Source organism: Rosa rugosa, chromosome 3, assembly GCF_958449725.1.
Source record: "Rosa rugosa chromosome 3, drRosRugo1.1, whole genome shotgun sequence".
NCBI classification, from domain to species: Eukaryota; Viridiplantae; Streptophyta; class Magnoliopsida; order Rosales; family Rosaceae; genus Rosa; species Rosa rugosa.
This window is the reverse complement of record NC_084822.1, coordinates 55,352,743-55,377,565: the sequence shown is the minus strand read 5'-3', so window position 1 is coordinate 55,377,565 and position 24,823 is coordinate 55,352,743. Positions and strand designations below refer to the sequence as shown.

The following is a 24,823-nucleotide window of genomic DNA, read 5'->3' as shown; positions in this document are numbered from 1 at the left end:
CCCTTTGATCCTTTTTTTTTTTAAATAAAGAAAAAAAATACGTGTTTGGGTATCACATTGATACTTTTAAGAGTTCGGATATCAAATTGGTCTTAGCAGCGTGACTGAATTTTTCTCTTCCACGTATACCTTGTGACTCTACTTAATGCAGGTACCGTAAAAAACCAAAAAACAAAGGAATGATGAACATTTGTCATGTGAGGTTTCATTGTTTTATAGCGCAAGTAATAATAGAAAAGCGCCCATCATTAGCTTAAAAGTATTAAAAGGCGGCTCCTAAATCCTTCTCATGGTCAACAATCTTTACCATTCTCATTTCTCTGTTCCTTCCTCTCCCCCCTCTGTTATATAACTATTCTCGTTGCATCTTTCAGTTCCATCTGTCTCTGTTTATCCCGAAACCAAAACTCTCCAAAACAAGCAAGACTCAATCATGGAGGTAGCTATACCAAGCAGACCCACCTTGGATTTCGACTTCAACAGCGCTCGATCTTCGCCTTGCATTACTACTCCTTCAACTCCGAGACGCTTCGGCGACTACAGCTTCTTGAGTGCACCAACCAGTCCATCTCGAATGTCCGAGTTTTACAGAGAATTTGATGAGTTCTCCACAGTCAGTAGTAACTGGGAAGAAGAAGATGAGCCTGAACTTGCAGCACCACCCAAATCACCAAAACCAGACGACTTTGCGTTTGATGTTAGCGAGGAGGTAGACAGAGTTTCTCTCTCAGCTGAAGAGCTTTTCGATGGCGGCGTTATAAGACCTTTAAAGGCTCCTCCACCTCCTCAATTCTCAACAAAGAAGATCAATATTCGTCAAGCTCTTTCGCCCAGAAGGAGAAAAGATAGAGATTCATATCCATTCGCGGCGAACAATTCGACCGGAATGGAAACTCCCCAGAAGAGATCAGCTGTTTCTTCACAGCAACAAAGAGGAAGAGAAAGAGCTCCTCCAACCGTGTCTTCTTCAAGCCGCAGATCTTCAAGATCACTATCTCCTTTGAGGGTTTCAGAGTTTAACTGGGCACAAGAAGAAGAAGAGCTAAAACGACAAGAAGCAGCAGCAGCACAGAACAAGCAATTAGCTACAAAGGGTTCATTAATTTCATCTGCTACTGCTGCTTTGAATAGTTGCAAGGCTTCAAGAAAATGGAGGCTGAAAGATTTTCTGTTGTTTCGGAGCGCATCAGAGGGCAGAGCAACAGATAAAGATCCATTCAGAAAGTTCTGGAATCAGAAAAACGAGCATGCGAAGACCGCTAGCTCCAGCTTCAGATCCATAGACAGCCCGGCCTCTGTTTCTAGTTCAAGAAGAAGAGGACCTTCAGCACATGAGTTGCATTACACTGTGAACAAGGCAGTGTCCGATGATATGAAGAAGAAGACCTTCTTGCCTTACAAACAGGGCATTCTGGGAAGATTGGCTTTCAATCCTGCTGTTCATTCTCTGGCCAATGGATTTGGGTCTCTTTCGAGGTCCTGAATCTTAAGGGTCTTCTATTTTATTTGTTAATTGTTAAAACAGATTTTGGGTTTTTCTTCTTTTTGTTGTAAAGTCTGTATTCTTTTAGTAGGTGTAGAGTTCATACTTGAGAGGAGTGGTGTGCAATGAAAGACATAAAAATCAAAGCTTGGTTGCCCCCATTACTGCTTATACACAAATATATTCTTTCTTTGTTTTCATCTCAAAGTCTGAAATTGTAAGATTATACTGAGAGCATAGACAATTCTCAAATCACAAATCCAATTTTTTGTTCAAATTCTTGTATTGCAGCACATATTAGTTGAAGCTCAACTAAGAAATATCAATTTTGATACATTAATAAATAAAAAAGTAAGACTTGCTAGCTATGGAAGCATAAACCTCCATTATATCCATTAGAATGATTCCATGAGAAGTTCATATGAAGACAACCTCCACCTAATTAGTGAAAGGGTCATGCTACAAAGATATAAGCTAGAAGGTAAAAACCAAATATTCTAGCGTCATTATCCCATTAAATTAACATAACATCTTATGGCCTGTCATATTCATATTCAGAGGCTTCCTTCCCAGGAACCCCAGGAATTTGTGCGCAAAGTTAGCTTCATCAGCATCTACATGAAGACCAGGACAGTGCAGCTAATTTCTTGTCTCTACTTTTAGATCTTCATATTCATAGGGAAGGCAATTCAGTGGCAGATTGCTTGGCGATTTTGGGATTGACTTTTCCTTCTCTTTGCTGGCTCCCTACGCCTCCAATGGAGACTTTTTCTAAGCTTCGTAATGATGCCTTAGGAGTCCTCCATTATCATTGATTTGGTTGGATTTTTCTCTTTTGTTTTCTTTTTATGGGAAAGGTTTTGGTCTAGTCCCCCTTTCCCTTTTGTAATTTTTCTCTTTTTCGTTAATTTAATCCGGGCGTGGGGCTGAGCCTCCCAGTTAGGCTGGGTTCCAAACCCCTTCAAAAAAAAAAAAAAAAAAAAAAAAAATGAGATGAAATAGACACATTCAGATTAAATGATTCATTGGGTTATCCTAATTCATAAACCTAGAGAGTCAACACGTCATGGAAGGACAACTGCGTTCGTTATAATCTGGGAGTAATTTAAACGGTTCTAATGGATGGATGTCTATGTAACATGGACGCAACTACTTCTAAATTCCAGATAGAAATGGAGCAGAAGAATTGTATTTTAATCGATCTACTTTTAATATCATTTCCTTTCGGGTATACTAACAAAATTTTAAGCGTGTACTAGTAGAATACAAGGGGAGGTAGATGAAAATATTTGTCAACTTCTAGAAGTACTGAGAAAGGTGCATTGCATTGCATAGACGTCCATTTCTATAAGTCTGGTTTTATTTAAAGCTTATGTAACTAAGCTAGTTTGTTAACTAAACCAGCCAATATATCATATACACATTACATATCTCTGTCTGTGTGCATCAGTGCATGTATAATAGTGTACACAAAAGACTTACATAATGAGGGACATCTAGGCTTAATCAAAGTTATCGATTTTGATTGGAGTAATTTCATCTGCAGTGAAGTCTCCAACTAATCGTGCAAAGAAAACCATTTGTTGTTCCAGAGTGAAGTTATTGTTCTCACTTCTCAGCCTCTGTTGTATTATGCTAGATTAATTTACGGTTTCCAATCATTTTATTTTGTGAATACAGAAAGTAGAAAGTACCTTGCGGAAACCACCTCCTTCTCCTTCATACTCCACAAGAGCAACAGGCAAACTCTTCTCCTTTAAAGCATGGTAAATTGTTTTAGCTTGCTTTGGGGGTACAGACTACAAAGTAAAATTGGATTTACTTTCAAAGCCCAATCATGAAGTTCATGAAGCCACTATATACCACAAAGAAGGGGGAATGCTTACTATACATGTCGTCCAATCCTTGGAATAGGATTATAGGGCAACAAAATTTGTCAACAAAGTTGATTGGAACCTATCAAGTAATCCTTTTCACTGCCTGCAACCAATTAAAATTGCCTCGGTTTCCAATCACTCCTATAAAGTAAAGCATCAAATGTCACCTTCCAACTTACCAACAAGATTATCGATATAGCGAGATTCAACTTTGTGAGTTTCTTCTGCCTTCAGCATTCTTAAGTCAGCTATCTGTTCATGGCCAATATGACATAAAACTATTACTTAAATGAAGTCAGTTTTCCCGTTCCTAGAGATCACTGCTGGTGGAGAGTTCAGCTGTCTTAATCCCTTGCATATTAAATAGTGTCCAAGTTTGCAGAAACAACGTACCAAATGTTCCTTCTGATATCGCTGTCCACAGAGTGAGTAGAAACCCAAGTATAGAGCAAGGCACAAACGCCATACAAGGAAGCTTCTACCTTGAAGGTGTTTCTAAAAGCAAGAGCAGCTAAGGTAGTGTATCCACCAGCAGATTCCCCTGTAGCACACAGTCGATCCCCATCTACTATTCCTGAATTCACTTAGATAACAAAATCTATATTTACTATGATCGCTTTCTAGGAATTCACAGCCGCAACAGTCATTTACATCAACAATTTCTCATGGATTCGGAGGATTTCTTTCGCCATGGTTGATGAAGAAACTACAATAGTGGTTAGTTGGCCTAGTTTCAAAGACATTATGGGGCCATAGTGTTGTGAAAGCTTTGTCAAAGAGAGATTAGGTTTGTCTCCAAGCTCAAAACAGATTTCCAACCAATGGAAATGGCTTTGGCCCCGGTGGTAGCCTAACTCTGGTTAACCAGGACGCAGCAAAGCACAAAGACAAGAGTGTGCAACTCAAGAAAAAATCCATCTCTCACTATCTTGAAGATTTCAACTTTCTTTCTCACTATCATGAATCAATCTTTTTAGATGTGGTCCAGGGCAGGAATAGTAAGATCTATTCTAGCTTGCTCTGTTCTACACAAATTTGAGCTTGAATACATGTGGATGGGGGCTTTTCTTAATTGCCTCTTGTAGTTGTGTGATATGGTTAAAGCTGAACTGAAAGAAAAGAGAGGGTAGGGAAGAATCTGGAAGTTTTACAGATAAAAACAATGCAAGACTTACAGCGCAGCAATTGACAGCTCTTGCTTGCTAACAGAATCAGAAGCAGAACTGCAAATAGTCAAGTAGTGTTTAAGGAAAATATGATCTGCAGAGAGATTGATGAGAGAATTGTGTGTGTTCTATTATTGATAATAGGAGCCCTTTATATAGGGATTTACAAAGTACATAATTTTGTTATACAAGGAAATAGAATCCGAATATAATTAGGAAATCTAGAACTTCTTTCCTATTACAACTCTAGAACTAAACCCTAGTTTGAAGAGGCACACTCAATGTCGATATCCTTCAACACTCCCCCTTGTGCCGCTCAAACTTGGTGATGACGCTTTGATCGTTGCCTCGTTAAAAAACCTTGTCAGGTAACAAAAACCCTGTGGGACAAAAATAACCCTGGTCGAAATACAAAAAGAGCACAACACGTCCTTCACTCTTCGAGATCGATCATGTAGACATCATTCCTCCCCCTGATGTTGACATCTCCCCCTGAATGCTACAATCATGGGAGTTCGGATAATTTTCTCAATCTGAGGCTCTTCACATGTTTCTCAAAGGTGGATTTAGGTAACGACTTAGTGAATAAGTCCGCTACATTATCCTCTGATCGGATTTGATTCACTTCAATCTTTAGAAGTGATTGTTGCTGCTGATTGTAAAAGAACTTAGGCGATATATGCTTGGTGTTGTCGCCCTTGATGAAACCTAACTTCATTTGCTTAATACAAGCTGCATTATCCTCATAAATGCATGTAGGTTCATCTGTGGTAGACTTCAAACCACAAGTTCCTCGAATATGTCTAATTACAAACCTTAGCCATATGCATTCACGCACAGCTTCATGTAGAGCAATAGTCTCTGCATGATTCGAGGAAGTAGCAACATTGTAGACCTCCAAGATATCACAGTGCTTCCCATGATAAAGACATAACCCATTTGGGAGCGACCTTTGTGAGGGTCAGAGAAATACCCTGCATCAACAAATATCACCATCGTTTTGGTGTAAGGGAGGAGGATGACACCGGCCACCCTTGGCGGTGGCAGCTTTGCCGGTCATGGCGTCTTGGACGGCGCCTCTTGGGCTAATGAGATCCGTTCTCATTCTTCTGTCATTCTTTTCTCTCTGTAGGGATAGAACAAGCCCATATCTATTGTACATTTTAAGTAACGAAAGATTGTCTTTATACCAGTCTAATGACGTTGCGTTAGTGCGGGGCTATATCTAGCCAACAAGTTCGTAACAATTGAGGTGTCCGGTCTTGATCCTAAAAAAAAAACAGGCTTTACATAATGAAAGATTGGCCTTATAATCAACCAATGAAGGTTTTGGTTGAGCCACAATGTCACAATTTACTTTGAGAAGTAGAGAGAGGAGCCAAGTCTCCATACATGGCGTCAAAGCCATGATTTTTCCGCAGGGGGATCACGGCGCCGGCGTTGGCCGGTCGGTGGTGCATGGTGGCGGCGCCCAAGGCACGGCGGCGGTTCAATGCTCTCTTTGAATCGACTTTTGATTCTCACTTTTCTTCATTCTGAAGAAGAGATGTCCGTGTGAAGTCTTTAGTATCACGGATCATCATATCATGACCTGGGTGTCCCAAACGATCGTGCCAAAGCCTATATGTGTCAGAATTCCATAAGTCATCTCTCATGACATGGTTGGATTCAATGACTCGAATAGTGGTTGCATACAACCCACTAGAGTGACACATAAGTTTCTCTAGTACTCGTTTATGTCCGTAGTCATTAGAGGTGACGCAAAGGAACTCTTGTCCATTCTCACAATGTGTTTCCACATGAAAACCATTGGCTTTTATATCTTTCAAATAAAGTTCGAATTAAGGTATGTCCAAGACATTAAGTAAAAGAATCGACACTTTATTAATAGCCAATGATTACATCAAAGTTTCTTAACCAAAGTATAATCCAAAATAAAAATCAAACTTAGACAAATCGTAGTCACTCAATCCGTTTGGTAACTCCAATCAAATATGACCAGGAAAGTAGAGAGAGATGTCGGTGGAGCGAGGCTCTCTTAAGTACCACTAATCTCAATCACTTTCCTAGACATCATACTTCATTGGATGCGCCACTTGAGAAAGAGTTAATACAGAATTGTCATTTATTGATTAAGGCATAATTGCCATTACATAATTCTTGGAAAAATAAAATACAATTTGAAATAAAAATATGCCGCATTTTGTCTTCATAGCCAGATTTAAAATCTTTTTGAACTCGATGTCTTGACCACCATTGATCAAGTACTCCATAAAACATATGTTGTGAAATTTTAATTAAAACTGGCAAGCGCACGAATCGTCGTTAGTATAGTGTGCAAGTACGAGGTCGTTCCAACTGAGGATTGATAATCAATTTAAATCCTAACCTAATTAATCCAAACACAAAAACACAGAAGCAATCAAACTAAAGAAGATATGGTTTTGGATTTTTGAATAAAGAAATAATATGAAAATTAAAGAAAGAAACAAACAAACAAATAATGATAAAACCTAGGGTTTCAGAATCAATCGCTAACAATCCTATTTATGTTTCAATGCAATTAACAGATTCTTTTGTTTCTCTAGATGATAATTCCCGTATCTAAGTCCTTCTCAGGTACTCTAGACCATAGTTTTCCTTAAGTGTATGATGCTCTCCCTCTCGGGTAAAGATCTTATATCCTAACTATGCAGTTTATCCTTCTCAGGTATAAATTTAACATGCAAGACTCATTACGCTTTAGAAAACAAGGGAATCAAGCAAACCATTAGTCTTTCTCAAGTAATAATGTAATTTACCACACTTAATCACAAGAAGCTAATCAAATTATATTGCATCTCTGCTTCAAATTTGTCTTCCAATTACTATATGCAAAGCCCTAAGGTGATCAATCAAAGAACTTAAACATAAAGCATCAATTCAAATAGTGATTAAGCATTCATCATAAAGAAACTATAAATCCATCAATAAAATATCAAAGTACATAAACAATCATGATAGGGCATCATCCTAACCCTAGAAAAGGTTTAACAAAATATAACTACGTAAAACATAGGAAAAACATAAAAAGAATGGAAGGGGAAAAGAAGGGAAAGATGGATGAGTCGTCTCCGCTCCTTAGGCGTCTACATTGTGCTCCGAGACTCTCTTCTCATGTAAATTCGTGCTCCCTTATATAGGGAAGATTTCTGCTCATCTTTGGCTTCATGTTTCCTTGTAAAACTTGGATTTAGATTCCTTTCTTCATTTGGAATGGGAAAAGCTTGAAATATCTCTTGTAAAAGTAGGAATAAGTTCCTCATTGAATCCTCATCTGAATTAACTTCCTTGAAACATTAGGATTGACCATCTTGTGTCACGGAACTTGAGTTCTCCACGAATGTTTGTAAATTCCCGAGCAGATTTCCTGTCCGACCTATCTTCACTCAAATAATCATAACTTTCTCCAAAAGTATCGAAATCGAGATCCGTAAAATTCTACAGAAAGTAGACATCCGTAGCTTTCTAATGATATAAGGCTCATTGGCTGATTCAATCTGAGTAACTCCCAGTAATTCGGAGAAGTTGGATGTTCTGCACAGACAGATTCTGGGACCTGGGCGTCTTTTAATCCTAGTTAGCTCATTTTAACTTCTTTTCTTCTCTTTATGAGACAAACCTACAAAAACACTATAACAACATAAATGACTCGAAATAAGGAGGACTAAGCATAAATACTAAGATTAAGAGGCAAAGAAATATAGGAAAATATGAGCACATCAACATAATGTAGAGGATGCTCTCTTGATTGAGGCGTATTGACGCAATATAGATGGTCCCTAGGACCATTGGTGTTGGAATAGTGTTACCATGGCCAAAAGTGGCGCCATGGTGTCCAACCCCCAACCCTCAACGTCATGACTCCTTTGGTCATGTATTTGCCAACTTTGGCGATTACCTTCATGAGCATGTTGATCATATCATCCATGGCGACTTCTTCTAGCCATTGAACGGTGCTCATGGTAGCCATCTTGAGGCCTACCATATTTTCCAATCACAAAGTTCGTGGCTGTGCCTTTCAACACATGCCATAGCTCCAATTAGCTTATGGAAATTTGTGATCCGTCTTGCGTTTACATGAGTCCGGAATAAATCAGAGGACCTCATAGCATAGACAGAGAAGGTATTGAGGGTTTTCTCAATCAATTGTTCTTCTGTGATAGTTTTTCACAGGCATGCATCAATGTCTGATGCGGAGAGCTTCCGAACAATATTCCATAACTTTGTCAAAGTTAGAGAAGCAGAGATAATTCCATCATGCTTCTAAGTTCGAAAAATTGTGAATGTTGTTAAAACATTCACGAAGCGCTACCCAAAAGTTTCTAGCGCTATCCTCATTCATGTACTCAAACTGGAGTGCCATCTCCATGTGGCGCTTCATCAGGGTAAGTGCCCTGAAATTATCTATCTCAGTTTGTGAGTCTTGAGCGGTTCCTTTAGAACAGGGCTCTTGGATTGTAGGCAATAAATATCCCGTGCCCGTAGAATCCAATGAAGTAAAATCGAGCTCGTTCAAGTTTGATATCTAAAAAGGAGAAACAAGAACGGATTAGTTTCGGAGTCAATGCTTCCACGAAAACTAATATTAAGATTTCTGAGCCTTAATGCTACCAAGAAATCGATTTCCAAGAAATTTGGATTAGACCGAAACAATGACGTTTAATATGGTCAAAAATAGATGCTTGCGGACGCTCTTAGTCCGAAGATTATGAACACTCTTAGTTCATTGATTACGAACGCTCTTAGTTTGAATATTATGAACACTCTTAGTTCATTGATTACGAACGCTCTTAGTTCGTTTAGCGTGAATCCCCACAATTCCGCTTATTAAATAATCAAATCCATGTTCGTATATGGAAAATCCTGCAGCAAATAAAGAAATTTAAAAGACAAGAAAGCAGGAACTTTAATCTTTAAAACTTGTTGAAATTCGGAGCAGATTCGCTTCTGAACAGCTCCCACTTCGAATGATGTACAGGTCTCAAAACGACTCCAATGAGGCTGAAAGCGGTCAGATAGAAGAGACAGAGACGAACAACTTTGATGAAGGAAGAATTTTGATCTGAGGTCCCGATCAAGACGTTTCGGGGCATTCAAACAGTCTGATCTGCACAGGAACGAGCGTGCTGCTATGCTGCAGGGGCAGTAGGCGGCAGTTTTTGGTGAGGGAGTTTTCGGGTTTTGGTTTTAGGGTTTTTTTTTCTTTTAGGCTAGGGTTAGGGCTCGTGCTGATAACGTGTTTAAGGAAAATATGATTTGCAGAGAGATTGATGAGAGAATTGTGTGTGTTCTATTATTGATAATAGGAGCCCTTTATATAGAGATTTACAAAGTACATAATCTTGTTATACAAGGAAATAGAATCCGAATATAATTAGGAAATCTAGTACCTTCTCTCCTATTACAACTCTAGAACTAAACCATAGTTTGAAGAGGCACACTCAATGTCGATATCCTTCAACAAGTAGGATATTCACCCTTTATTAAATTGTATTCATTAAATAATGAGCTTGAAGTAGAAGTTTGTCTTTGTCAATTGTCATCAACTCTGTTTTCGAAACCTCCGTATATTAAAGAAAATAAATAAATAAAAAGATAAAGATAAACATAAGCGGCTGACCACCTTCTAGCGCCTTGGCGAGGCCTAAACGGCTGACTAGAGGAATTTTTAGAACACTGTATGTAAGAGTGGGGAGGGTGCCTTGCTAGGTTGGAATTAATGTCGATCTCAAACTACTATTCAATAATCAACCTGAAAGGAAACCTTCTCCAAGACTCCACGGTAAATTTGTTAGCTGCAGTTGCTGATGCATCGGAATGTAAACTTTTAAGGGTGTATTCTTTAACTACAGTCCTGTCCTTTTAACCAGACGATTGCTGTTGCATGGAAACCTCATATCCAGTGATATCATCGTTAATATATTAATATTAATGCGATGATCGGGATTGTAACAGCAGGATCTGTGTTATTATTAAATATATGTGATCCTTACTCACAGCTTCTCTACATGATTACAGGAGAAACGGATTGAACGCCGAAAGTTCATTGAAGAAATGGATTGGAAGTAAAATTTTAGTAAAGATGGCGAAGTTGACATCAGATGTACATGTTGCTTTCACTCTACCACATTTCCAGAACAAGGTATCAATCAACGTAAACATCGCTCACAGGGATGCAGCCATTCACAACAGACAATAAGTTCGAGCTTGTCTTAAATGTTACCCCTACAAACTAGCAAATTGTTTGTACTTCTCAGAGGGCAGCAGAATCTCTTTAAGAACCTAAGCCTGCAAATCTAGTCCATCACATAAAAACAGAGTAAAAGATTCCAGAATGAGGCACCTCTTTCTTAAATGCTTAATCCAAGTTATCAATTTTGATCGGAGTAATCTCATCTGCAACCTTGAAGTGTCCAACTAAACGTGCAAAGAAAACCATTTGCTGTTCCAGAGTGAATATAATGTTCTCAGCCTGTGTAGAATACAGCATCAGTATAGATCTTTCCAATCATCTAAATTTGCAAATATAAAAAACAAAAGTAGAAAATACCTTGCGGAAACCATGTTGTTCTCCTTCATACTCCACGAGAGCAACTGGCAAGCCCTTTTCCTTCAGAGCACGGTAAATTGTACGAGCTTGATCTGGGGGTACAACCTACAAAATATATTGTACTTTCCAATATTAACCTAAAAATCACAGATTATGATCAAATTCATCGTTTCTTTTGTATTGAACTGTCAATCTCTGGCTATTACATGGTTAACTGAGGAGAGAGAGACTATGAAACAGACAAACAAATAGCTAGATCTGCTTACCTTGTCTTCCAATCCTTGGAATAAGATTATTGGGCAAGAAAATTTATCAACAAAGTTGATTGGTGATCTATCAAAGAAATCCTGATCACTACCTGCAACCAGTTAAAATTGCCTCAACATCAAATTATATTAATATAATGAATGACTAAGGAACAAATCAAATGTTATCTTTTCACTTACCAACAAGATTATCCATATAATGAGATTCAAATTTGTGAGTTTCGGCCCTCAACATGTTTAAGTCAGCTACCTGTTCACGATCAGAAATTTTCAGTTTTCTAGTTCATACAGAATACAGAATATAGTATACATACAAGGATATTTTAAATAACAGAGGAAAATATTAAAAGAAAATAAGAAAGAACAATTAAACTTTTATCAAGTTCCAGGGAGGAAAGCTACTAAATATAAAGACATCAAAGAAACAAATCTGATTTTTTTTTTTTATATATATACAAGATATATTCATGCTGCAACACTACACTTTATTTAACCCATCCCTTATTTCTATTAACTACAAAACATAGCATTGGTTAAGCCAGGCAAGAAATGAATAATAAACGAAGTACAAAGTCAGGCACTCACACCATACAAGGAAGCTCCAGCCTTGAAGGTGTCTCGAAATGCAAGTGCAGCTAAGGTTGTGTATCCACCTGCAGAGCCTCCAGTAATACAAAGTCGTTTCCCATCTACCTTTCCAGATTCCACCTAGATAGCAAAATATATATTACCATGGCTAGCTGAGTGCTCGAGTCTTCTATCAAATTCATCATCACCATTTTGGATAAGGGAGAGTAAAATGAGTAAAATGCATACCAGATAACTAGCACAGCTGCAACAATCATTTACATCCACAATTCCCCATTTCTTCAACAGCCTTTCACGATATTCTCTGCCATAACCTTAAAACAAATGTCTAATAAGATAGAAAGAAATAAAAGATTGGAAAGAACGTTGCTGGCAAAACCATTTCCATTAAGAACCATAAATATGAGAAGAATAAGTAAGCACCAGAATGATCGCAATCACTTTCACAAGAAAAAGAAAACCATAACATTAAATATAAATAGAAAGTCAAGAACAAACCAGTGCTTCCACCATAGTTAACATCAACGAATGCCCAACCACGACTAGTCCAGTACTGAACACTTAGATTTAAAATTCCACGTGCTTCAGCTGTGGGTCCTCCTGCATGAATCAAAAGAAAAACAATGCTAAGTTGAACTATACATTCAAGAAAAGGTATCAAATTGACTACAAAGGAGAGCACCCAACTACAGACAATTATTCTTATATTACTTTAATATACTGGTGTAGGTAAGTTTCTGATGAAATGATGTCATAGTCATTACTTATCCCATGATCCCTGTTCTTAGTTACTATTAATAGAAACCTATAAATAACATAATCCTTTAGTTAAAAAGGAAAGGCTCACTTGCCATCTTTGAAGAACATAACTAAATTAGTGAGACAAAAAGTGGCCCCCAGTTTAGGAAGCATAACTATGAAAATTCCAAACTATACATACCATGGCTTTTCAGTAATAGTGGAGGCTTTTCGTCCTTAGTTGCTTGGTAGCTAGGATTTGATGGTGGATAAAAGTATGCAAAGGCAGTTTGACCAGGAACTTCTGTTGGGAACTCAATTAATTCAGGTAGGCTGAAGTAGGACTCATATTTTAAGCAATCGGGTGAAGAAGACCAAGTAATCTTGAATTCAACTGCTTTTGATTTTTGATCATCTAATGTCACCTGCAAGGAAAAACTATTTCAAGATACATGTTGTTCACTTGGTAAAACGATAGTCTTTGTGGGGCAGCATAAAGAGGTATTTGGTGATGGAGCATAAAAGATGGCAAACACCTTAGCAACAGACAACGGATGAACTTCTGATGCTCCTTCCACATATAGGCAATTAATCCCCAAAGTCTGCATGGATAGATGTGGAAATTTAGAATTTACAAATAGTTCGAATACTTACGAACTTTTAACAGGGCAACCAGTGAACATAAGAATTTTGGAAGTACAATATTATCAATATCCGTGAAAGGAATATTAAGCAGGGATAATGAGCCCTGAACATCATCCACAATTCCAAGATATGATCTCCCGTTTTTCCTACAAGCAAACAATCAAAATTAAATCATTTGCAAATAATTATTACAAATTACAAGTCAAAAAAAGATAAATGCAAAATGACCAAGACTAATTATTACCTATAGCTGCAAGCAATAAGGTTCTTTTGTTCATGGCTCTCAATAAATTCATAAGAATTCAAGCCAAAAACCCATAATGGTTTGGAAAATTCAGCATCCAAAGAATAAACTGATATGACCTCATTAGTAGACTCAACCTGTTGCCAAAGTGTAAGAGAATCAGGAAAATGTATATGATAATGATGTATGTTGATGCTAAATTGTTGTCCTACTAGAAAGTATGTTCAAAAGAAAAAACTGTTCTTTGATGCCTACATAATGTTATTAAGCAAGAAGTATAGTTCAGCTGTCCAACTAGACAACAATTTCAACCTATGTTATAGTACGGAACTTACCCATTTATAGAGATTCCAAAACCCACTTTTTCTGTCAGTAATGAAAAATAGTTCCCCTGCACAATTGAAGCATAACTGGTGAAGCATACAATGGCAGGAAGCAACCGCAATTTCATCAGCTTTTGACTACAGTAATAGCAATAACTGACAGTTGTAATACTTGAATAACACTAAGAAATAAATTAAAGGAGTATTAGAAACAGTATTAGAAACGTAAGTGAGCAAATAAAATTCCTTCGTGAAGGGTGGGTTAAAGCCAAGAATTAGTCATGGAAATCTGACCTTGAATTAGTATTGTATGGATATTCAAGATTATTAGCAGTACTTTACAAAGATAGAAGTAGTTCCTTTTTTCCAAATGGGATGCATATATAAGTTTTCTCAGACAGTAGATTTACTGGATGCTTGAGGTTAATCAAGTTCAATTATATATTATTGACATGACAATCTGATAATAACATATCAAACTTAATTACTTCCTCAACCAAGTAAACAGAAGAAAAAATACCTTTTGCGGACCACTTGGGTTCAATTGGAGATTCCTTAATTGCAGGATCAGAGCCAGAAACACAGACTCGTTTTGAGACTTCCCTGCATGAAAGAAGCACAAAGGTAACCTTACTAAAAAAAATATCAGCACAGAACACTAATACACATATTGCCCTTGTCAAACATCAATTGCTTACCCTTTCTCAGATATATACCCAACCCAAAGTTGAGACATATCCCATGGCATGTTAGGATGGCACCATTCAACCCATGCAAGTCGTTCTCCTTTGGCATCCAGACGCGGGAAGGCATAGAAGTCACATCCACCTACGAGTGTTTCTGATTCTGGATGTCACACGGTGCTCACATTAGTTAAACAATGTCAAAGGTATCCAGACACTTTTTTTTTTACACACTTAATGTTTGACATATACTGTGCACTGAAAAATGAAGTAATAGACTCTTTACCCTGAATGTCCTTTCCATCAAGCCTTACTGTTACAACTGTTGTGATTGAATTCATGCTGCTTTCGCGACAATCTACACCAAAGTGAGAAATTGATTTCAAACACAAACGCCTTGTATATAGCACCGAAAAGCGCAGAAGTACATGCTGTACTAATCACTAAAGATATGTACAATTAATATACCTTCCCTCACAGTGATAAAACGGTTAAAACGTGCATCAAACACCCCATCAGCATAACTAACAACTGGTCCACCATAATCTGGAGTGAGTGGTACTGGTGAAGAATCTGATTGGCACACATGGTTCATCAGCTTTCAATTCTACAAGTTTGACTTCAAATATGAACAACAAGAAGCAAAAGCCTATATAGCCCTTACCTTTGGAGCTTAAAGACTGCTTGTAAAGGCGTTGATCCTTATAATTTGAGAAGACAAGTGTATCTCCTGAAACGCTGAAGGCGCCTCCGCCGTACTCCTGAGCCAGAGTTCGAACCGCGTAGTCCTTCGGCGTGATATCAACCGGTTCGTCTTCCGGTCTCTCCGGTTCTCTCACCAGAACCGCTCGCCTACACACAACTCTTTCATTCATCAAAATCAAACACGTCGAATTGAAAAAGTACGGACAGATTAAGATGGATAGAGAAATCGGTACCCGGATTCCGACGGACGAGACTCGAGCCAGATGAGGCGGCCGTGGGAATCTACGGCGGTGCCGCCGAGCCGCTTGGAGGCGCCGGAGACGACATCGGCGGTGATTGGGGACTTCCACGAGCCGAAAGGAGCTGCGATTTTCTCTTGCTTGGCTTCCGGAGAAGATGACGTCATTTTCTGGCGGTGCTGACTTTTGGTTGGTGCTCTGGCGATGAGTCTGAGCCGTTTACTGATGCAGTGGAAGTGAGAAGAAGAAGAAGAAGTGGTAGTAGTTGAGAAGCGAGTGAGAGTAGCGATGGCCGAGAGAGCCATTTGACTATTTTTCATTTTATTTTTGGTTTTAATTTAACATTAACATAAATGAACAATTGGGCCGGGTCTGATCCAAATCAAACACAAATAGTCAGTTTGTCTCGATCCTCACTGAATTTCGCACCCAGATGTATTCAACTGTCGTTTGGATTCGTTCGATCTCCTCACTGAAGCAATGACATTGAGATCTCTTAAAAGTTTGGGAAAATAATTGCTTTCATATTCTAGTTGAAGGAGACTCTCAACTGGTTATTAATCGTGTAACTGAAAAATGCAAAGCTCCTTAGCGACTTAACTCTATCATTCGAGACATTAGACATATTGCATCTACCTTAATTTACCTCTATTGTCTTTAGCCACATCCTCCCTCAGAGTAGCAAACTTTGTGGCAAATTAATGTGCTTGCAGCTTTGAGTTATGTTTTAGACGAGCTTCAATCTTAGGATGGTCAGCTGGCCCCTAGCGTCAGATCGAATTACCATGAACTTCGGCATTTTTGGTGTGGGATGCTCTAGAGAGAATAATAAAATAATTACATTTGCTAAATGAATAAGACTCAACACGGAATTAGGTTTAGGTCATTCTATATATCACTACCGCGAAAACCCTAAACCTGCTCCATATAAACTCAGAAGAAAAACCCTAATCTCGTCCATAGCTGTAGCAGAAATGGTAAGGGTTCTTCATCGCGACTCATACGACGAACCGATAAACCCTCACGGCGTGGGCTGTTGTATGCTCATATTGGTCAGCCTGATGACCACGCTTCGATCTGCTGATCGACACAATTGTACATCAGTCGCTAGCTCAATCCAGAGGAACCCCAGTTCTGGGTCGACTCAGCTGCCGTGACCGGACTCGAGCTCACCGGCTCCTCCGCATTGACTGCCACGTGGAACATGACGCTCGTGGCACACAATCCCAACCGCAAGCTCGTGATCGACATCGCCGGTGTCCAAGTGTTCATATATTTCGGAAAAATTAATGGAGATCGAATCAAGTACTACTGGTACAACCATGGGCATCTGGTTGAGAGCCAACACATTCTGGCGACGAAGCTGTTGCCTTCTTTCTTCTTGTACACAGGAAACCAGACGAGTCTGGATTTCAAGGTCGGAGTAGTGGGGCATTGCGTCGACGGCGAGACAGCTAAGGAAGTCTCACAAGGGAAGACGGTGAAGTTCGGGGTGTTTCTGCACGTTGAGTATAAATATAGGACCAAGGTCTGGTTGATGGGAGACACTCCCCCTATTAAGCTCTTGTGCGACCAGGTCGAGTTCCTGTTGCTCCCAAATACGAATCACCACACCGGAGTTTCCACCGGTCAGTTTCCTTGCCGCATATTTGGATAATAAAGCTTTTATTTTCGAAACTTGAAACGCTGATGCTGATGATTAGGTTTCCGTTTTAGAGGTCAGTTCAATTGTAGGAAATCGGGACTTTTGCACCATTTTATAGATTCTTGGTAAATAATGTAGGCCAAGTTCTTCAATTTTCAGACTTTCAGGGTTATAGTGTGATGCCATATGATGCATTTTGGAATGGGTGGGAAATTGTGGGCTTATAATTATAACTGGAGCCGAGAACAGCCCTGATATCTTAAGCTGTGGGATTTCAATCCTGCTGTGGGGTTTTATGGGCTTGACGATGGGTTACATTTTGTTATTGCAATAGATAAGAGTAGGCCAGGCCTGCTGCAATTATATCTTCGGTTTTCTCATGAACCCTTTTTGAGTCTATTTTAGGAGAATAAGAAACTCTTTTTTTTTTTTTTTTTTTTTTTTTTTTTTTTAGAGGATCAAAGGATTTCACTCCTACCCCCATGGTGACTTGAACCCATGACCTCAGAAAAGAAACTCAGGAAACTGCATAATGCCATTAGAAAAGAAGCTTTCGTAATCAAATCGTACATTTTTGTAAATATTTTGTCACGAAATGCTATCTTACATATTTGTGCACCTTAATCACGAGTCATTTTGATGATAAATTTTTAGTTTATGTTATTTTTGTTCATAATTTTGACTTTTGAGTCATTTGATGATCTTTTGCCTTCTTTTGCTAAATTATAGAGCAAGTTGACCAAAAAAGAAAGCTAATAGTCCTACCCCGGCCTGATTTGTTAGAACTTTATATCAATTATTGAGTATGGAAGAGATAGATTTAACTTCAAAGAGTAGTAGGTCGTACACGGTTTGTTCTCCACGTTGTCCAATCTCTAAAGATAACCCCAATAATTCCAAGGATGTAATTAATGACCATGCATTCAATTCCCTTCCTAGCTTAGTTACAAATATCATTTCCAATTTCTATTATCTTTCCCATTTTCTCAACCTTAATCATTCAACCAAATCTATCTGTTGGTTATATAATTTGAAACCTCACATACTTTGAAGTACAAGAGAAGTTTTAATGTTCATTTAAGAAGTTTTAACTCAGAATATCACACTAAATTCATAACTTTTGAATCAATCAATCAAACAATCAATATAATTTTGCCACTGTTGAAAGTGGTGGAGATCATGCATTGTTTGTATTATCCATTTAGCTTTATGTTGCATCAATGTAGACTACAACCTCATTAAGTAAATTCATATAGATCTGGAACCCATGCACCTTCGCTGCAGGCAACCTATATATAGTTTTGCATCCAAAGTATGCTAAAAAGGACCATCACTTTCTCAGTTTTTCTCTGTTCCCAGGCTTTCTCACTCAGTGAATCATTTTCCAAAAGTGAAATTAATGGCTCCACCTCAATTTTTTCCATTCATATTTTTCTCAAAACAATAATCAGATGTCGGTGGGAATGTCTCAATAAAACTCATGAAGAAAAATTCTTGTTGACGCCACAGAATTGAAATTTCATTATTAAGCTTATCTCACACAGAAAGCAGGAGCTGGCAGATGTGAAATTAGTAGTTGTGTTCATGCATTTATGCGTGAAACTTCTATTTCACTTGTAGCTATAGAAGAAAGAAGTAGACGTAACATGGTCAAAGGAGTAGAAGCCTTGTTCCTATCTCTTTAATGCTTTGTTTCTAATTATAAAAATCCAACCCACACACTTCAAAAAAACTCCAACTTGAATTCGTGATTGTGGGCACCGTAGAAAGGTGCCTATATAATGCAACAGATGCTGTTTAATATTGTCAAAAGATTATGGTTCGTCTTATGGTGATGCCGACACTACTACTTTTATATTGATCATCGCAAACGAGCCCCAGCATGGACACTGACCCTAGCTCCTTCTGTTTCAGTTTGGAATTTGTTATTAACCATTCAGTGAATCCCTAATTAAAGGGTTTAAACCTTGATTATTTGCTACTGAAATTGAAGGATTAGTTTTCGGTATCTTTACTCGCACCTTTCTGAACAAATTTGCACTCAAAATGATCAAAATGTGTATCAAGAGCGGTGTAGTAGGTCATATTTGTGTTGAGCGAAGAAAATACTTGATAGGTTCTATTTACACATTTACTTAAAAGTCTCAAGGTAAAACATTTGTTCAAAAGCTTGAAAGAGGACTATACACAAGGGCAAATATGTTACGAGGGTGAGCGAATGCAATGTGTTCGATGAGTTGTCTACAGGGTGTTAATTTGAAGAATTGCTACAAACAGATACAGTAATAACTAGGGCAAGCATTGTAGACTGTTTCGTCTCAGCCATAGATCGAAAATAAATTTTGGATCCGTGACTGCGATGATGGACACAAATCAGACCTGTGAAGCTGTGAGTAATGTGACCAAGTATTTCGATCAATCATTACCTTTGGCTGCCTAACATGGGTTTTCTGATAAGAGAATGACCATGGTCTGACATATAGAAGAGGGAGGAACTCAAAAGGAGCCAAGGAAAGTGATAGTCACCAACAATAGCAAAAAGCAGAGTTGAGTTGCCATGGATTGAATGAACAGAAGCAGAACGGTAAGGGCGAGGGAGAAAAAGATGAGCTGCACCTAAATAATTATTGAGCATTTAGGATGGGATGGGGTTTGGAAAAGCAATAAAGCAAGTGACATTGATGCTCAATGTGATGATCAGAGAGGCACATGCTAAACCAACATTGCCGCAGTCCTTTTTCTAGCTCTTGATGCTTTTTCAGTTTGTTTTTCTTCCTTCCTTCCCCACAACCTGTGTGGTCCGACCTCTCCTTATCTTATCACATTCAAGCCCCTTCTCCTTTTCTTCACTAACTTTGTCACATCAATCTTTTAGTCCCATTAAGTTTCCTTTCACTCTTAACCAACTTGAAGTGTCTCTATTCCGAATTCCCACCTTCATAGATTTTAAGGACATAAACATACCCCCACCCTAACTGTACAATTAGTTTCAAGCGCCTATTTTCCTCCCAACAAGGCCTGAGAACTCTCTCTACCTTAATATGTGTGACATGACAAGTGGTGATGACGGAATTCGGAAGTTGTCCCCATAATATTGTGATAAGGAAACTCCATGAGAAATTTCATCAAACACTTTAATCTTCTATTGAAATAGACTTTAAATTACACGCGTTTAAAGTGATTAATGAAATGTCTCATAACTAAGGTCCTATCCACAATGACTTTAGAAAGCAAATTCATTGTATTATTGGTTTTCAGTGGTACATCAGCATGATGACGTGCCACGCAAGTTTTTCTCCAACCTTCCCTTGTCTATATATATATTTCCAATCAGCGTACACAACCAGACAGTCATCTCTAACATATACCCTTCTACTCTTCCTTGAAACTGATATCATATCCAGAACCCCAACAATGCCATCTGTGCGCTCTAGCCCATTCTATAACATGGAAAACTCAGCCCTCTTTTCTTTGATCCGGCATACTACTACCACCAATTCCACAACCGAAAAGCGTTCATCAAAGTCTTCATCATCATCATCCGGAGGCCTCCTCAAGATGTTCAAACTCTTTCCCATGTTGACATCAGGTTGCAAAATGGTGGCTCTGTTGGGCAGACCCCGAAAGCCTCTACTCAAAGACCATGCCACAACAGGTACAATTTTTGGTTATCGCAAAGGCAGAGTGAGCCTGGCAATACAAGAAGACCCTCATTGCATGCCAATCTTTGTAATAGAGCTGCCAATGCACAGCAATGTTTTCCACAAGGAAATGGCATCGGATATAGTCCGAATCGCGCTGGAGAGCGAGACCAAGACGCACAAGAAGAAGTTGTTAGAGGAGTTTGTTTGGGCTGTGTATTGTAATGGGAGAAAAGTTGGGTATTCGATTAGGAGGAAGCAAATGTCAGAGGATGAGCTTCATGTTATGCAAACTTTGAGAGGGGTTTCAATGGGTGCGGGAGTACTTCCAAGTCCATCGGAGAAGGAATATGCAGCAGATGGGGAACTGACATATATAAGGGCAAGGTTTGATAGGGTGGTTGGATCAAAGGATTCTGAGTCTCTGTACATGATAAATCCAGATGGTGCAGTTGGCCCAGAATTGAGTATTTTCTTTGTAAGAGCTCACTAATTAATATGTTATTATTCACCATATTTATTGATCTAGTTTTTGCTGATGTACGTAATATAAGGTTTTTAGATGAGTGATTTGAGAGCTCCTCAAAGTTCAATGATTGGAATACAGATTTGATTGAGGCTACAAAAGTATCATTGATCTACTCAAAACTATCTTGTCAAAAGAGTGAAAAGATATCTGTTTGGGTAAAGAGGAGCTCTAAAACTTGCTTACAATGTATAATTTTGAGAATATGATTAATATGATACAGAAGATAAACACATGAATAATCATTGATGGCCTAACCTCAGGCCGGTTTAAGTTCACACGCACCACTAAAACTAATGATTCAAAAGATCCAAGTGATTGAGTTATGGTAATAGTACGTGGTACTATTTCCATCGCCGGTCTGTGCAGATTTTAATGAAATTAACTCATGATTGGTAAATCGTAAATGAAATCATTTTTTCGATAATGAAGAAAAAAGGTTAGGCTTCTGTTGGGGCCTTCATGGGTTATGTAATTTACAGGGATGGGTGCCTTTGTTCGTTACTAGTGCACGGCTTTTTCGGATTGTTTTATTTTTTAGGGAAAATTTCACAAACAGTACACCAAGTAAATGTCACTAATAATTCTTATACATAAAGTTTCAAATCAATCATTTCGGTACACGAAATCTGAAACTCGACCCACTATCAGTACACGACGTCAATGACGCCGTTAATTTGACACCAAAATGTCTATTATGCCCTCAATTCTTTTTTTTTTTAAATAATTTTTTTTTTTGTTTTTTTTTTCCTTCGTTTTTATAATTTATCTCTTTCTTCTTCCTTCTTCCTTCTTTCGGCTCCACGATGTGAACTTTGCCCATCAAATTATTAAATTAAAGTCCTCCTCGCTGTATACTATATCCCAACCTCTTGTCTCTTCCTCCTTTCTTCTTCTTCTTCTGCTTCACTCTCCCTGTCGGAGCCCAGATCGCTCTGGTCCGACCCGAAGCCCCTCCGGTCCGACCCGGAAGTCATCAACTCATGGGAGCTCATGGCCGGCCTCGACGCCGACAGCTTCCGGTTCTCGCCGCTCCCGCCGCCGAAACCCTTCTCGATTCGGACCCCGAAAACCGCGGATAAAGAGAACTCCAACCCGAACCGGTCTGTTTTAGTCAAAGGCCCGCTCGATAGGTTCGAGAGTATATGCCCTCCGGGGGGAGAGAACAAACTGGTGCTGTATACGACGTCATTGCAGGGAGTGCGGAAGACTTTCGAGGCGTGCAATGCGGTCCGAGAGGCGATGGAGAATCTCAGCGTGATGGTCTGCGAGCGTGACGTGTCGATGGATCACGGATTCTGAGAAGAGCTGAATGACTTGATGGAGGGGAAAAGCAGAGACGCGGCGGTGCCGCCGAGGTTGTTTGTGAAGGGAAGATATGTGGGTGGATCCGAGGAGGTGTTGAAGATTGTGGAGGAGGGGTTGTTGGGGGAGATTCTAGAAGGTCTGCCCAAGAAGCGGGCCGGGTCGGTTTGCGAAGGGTGCGGAGAAGCGAAATTCTTGCCGTGTTTTCAGTGCAATGGGAGTTCAAAGATGGTGCTGGTGGTGAAAGAAGACGAGGTGGTGGTGGGGCAGAGGCAGGGAGGTGGCGGCACGGTGGTCGTGAGGTGTCCCGAGTGTAATGAGAATGGGTTGGTGCTCTGCCCAATTTGTAGCTGACTTTTCTGATGAAGCAGAAAGCTCAAAGCTTGGGTTTTGTAAGATGTTTCTGAATTCTGTCTATTACAGTAAGATATTTAGTTTCTTATTTGGGGACTCTTCTTGAGTTTCTGGGAAATATGACTCTCTCTCTCTCTTTTTTGTCTGTTTATATATGTATGTTGTGGTTTGAGAAGATCTTCTATTTGCTTCAACAATGCATAGGTTTAAAATACATGAACAAACAATTAGAGAGATAAAGGAGCAGGCTTTTCCATTATAGAACTATTGATTCATAATGCCAGGTTAAATTACATGGAAAGAACGGAGTGACTGAAACTGAAGAACAGAAGGCGGGTTTTCATCGTGGGTGAGCTCGGAGTGATGGGCAAAGTTCACATCGTGGAGCCGGAAGAAGGAAGAAGAAAGAGATAAAAACGAAGGAAAAAAAAAAGAACAGAAAAAAAAAATTATTTTAAAAAAAAAGAATTGAGGGCATAATAGACATTTTGGTGTCAAGTTAACGGCGTCAATGACGCCGTGTACTGATAGTGGGTCGAGTTTCAGATTTCGTGTACCGAAATGATTGGTTTGAAACTTTATGTATAAGAATTATTAGTGGCCTTTACTTGGTGTACTGTTTGTGAAATTTTCCCTATTTTTTACACCAATTGGAGGTAGAATTCGAATAGTTAGAGTTTGATAAAATTTGTTAGGTTAATTGAGCTAGTTATCTACCATCTAGGTTGTAGGTTGCAGATACTATCCTTATGTCCAAAAGTTAATTACCTCAATTTTTTGCACATATTGACATTTAATCCGTCAATTTCATACAAGTCTAATTAGAAGTACGTTACAGTATTATTTTGCCTTGTGAAAGGTACAACTACCTTACTCTGATAAAGAGAATTGTACTCTTTTTTTTTTTTTTCTCTTACCAAAGTTACATCAAAAGTCATCTTAATGTATAATGTATAATAAGGCAACGTACTATAAGATCAAAGTGAGTTATTGAGCATAATACTTTGGAGGAAAGTCAATTATATGTGATTGATTTGAAAAAGGACTAAATTCTGCTTAATACTCTGTACTTTCAAGGGTTCATCAGTTCAGTCTCTGCACTTCTAATTTAATCAGAAAAGTCATTGCACTCTCCAATTTCATCAAATCAATCCAATCCGTTACTATTCCGTCAATTTTCGGGGAAAATTTTCAAACTACCTATCTGCATTCACAATACTAACGCCTCGGCGGACTGCCTAGCGATGGGTAGTTTGGGAATTTTCCCTGTGAGAAGGTCCTACGTCAGCATTTTAACAGCGAAAATTGACTGAATAGTGACGAATTGGATTGATTTGATGAAATTGGAGAGTGCAATGACTTTTTTGATTAAATTAGAAGTGCAGGGACTGAACTGATGAACCCTTGAAAGTACAAGGTAGTTAGCAGAATTTAATCCTTTGAAAAAATGGCCGAGAAGTTTGTGGAACAATTGGACTGTTAACAGAGTTGGCAAACCAAAACAGTAAATATGCATGGCAAAAGAAGAACTATATATGGAAAATTGTTTGCCGAGTGACGATGAAGTAGGCCTAATCTTAGAAAGGTTAAGCGACCCAGATGATAGAAAATCCTTCTCCAAAGTCTGCAAGCAATGGCTGAGAGTGGAGGGTCTAACCCGACCATCAATTCTTCTCCTCGGACCTGAATTTCTCAGTCAATTCCCCAATTTAGTCACATTCGAAACGTCCAAGGATATCAGCGAAACCTGTCCCAATATCGAGGTGATCAACCTTAATTCCAAAGGCCGTCTTGACATTGCAG

The 24,823-nt window shown here is 38.8% G+C and overlaps 3 protein-coding genes and 1 pseudogene across 4 annotated transcripts; 3 read left to right on the top strand and 1 right to left on the bottom strand.

Annotated features, from left to right (window-relative positions):
- Positions 1-287: 287 nt before the first annotated feature.
- LOC133738226 (uncharacterized) lies at positions 288-1,683 on the top strand. Its single transcript, XM_062165690.1, has one exon. The coding sequence runs from the start codon at positions 434-436 to the stop codon at positions 1,481-1,483; it is 1,050 nt and encodes a 349-aa protein (XP_062021674.1). The 5' UTR covers positions 288-433; the 3' UTR covers positions 1,484-1,683.
- An 8,927-nt stretch (positions 1,684-10,610) lies between these two features.
- Positions 10,611-16,801, bottom strand: LOC133739125 (uncharacterized). Of its 2 annotated transcripts, XM_062166850.1 has the most exons (19): positions 16,196-16,801; positions 15,544-16,021; positions 15,270-15,457; positions 15,074-15,178; positions 14,892-14,963; positions 14,621-14,768; positions 14,443-14,525; positions 13,935-13,990; positions 13,600-13,736; positions 13,411-13,501; positions 13,247-13,312; positions 12,913-13,135; positions 12,471-12,572; positions 12,201-12,286; positions 11,970-12,092; positions 11,565-11,634; positions 11,385-11,476; positions 11,119-11,223; positions 10,611-11,040 (listed from the first exon to the last, which is right to left on the bottom strand). In XM_062166850.1, the coding sequence occupies exons 2-19, from the start codon at positions 15,867-15,869 to the stop codon at positions 10,927-10,929; spliced, it is 2,187 nt and encodes a 728-aa protein (XP_062022834.1). In that variant the 5' UTR covers positions 15,870-16,021; positions 16,196-16,801; the 3' UTR covers positions 10,611-10,926. The 2 variants fall into 2 exon arrangements, with proteins under 2 accessions (XP_062022834.1, XP_062022833.1); XM_062166849.1 differs by having other exon boundaries at positions 15,544-16,801.
- A 3,723-nt stretch (positions 16,802-20,524) lies between these two features.
- Positions 20,525-21,465, top strand: LOC133738304 (protein MIZU-KUSSEI 1). Its single transcript, XM_062165819.1, has one exon. The coding sequence runs from the start codon at positions 20,609-20,611 to the stop codon at positions 21,326-21,328; it is 720 nt and encodes a 239-aa protein (XP_062021803.1). The 5' UTR covers positions 20,525-20,608; the 3' UTR covers positions 21,329-21,465.
- A 322-nt stretch (positions 21,466-21,787) lies between these two features.
- LOC133737971 (uncharacterized protein At5g39865-like) lies at positions 21,788-23,651 on the top strand (annotated as a pseudogene).
- The last annotated feature ends 1,172 nt before the right edge of the window (positions 23,652-24,823 follow it).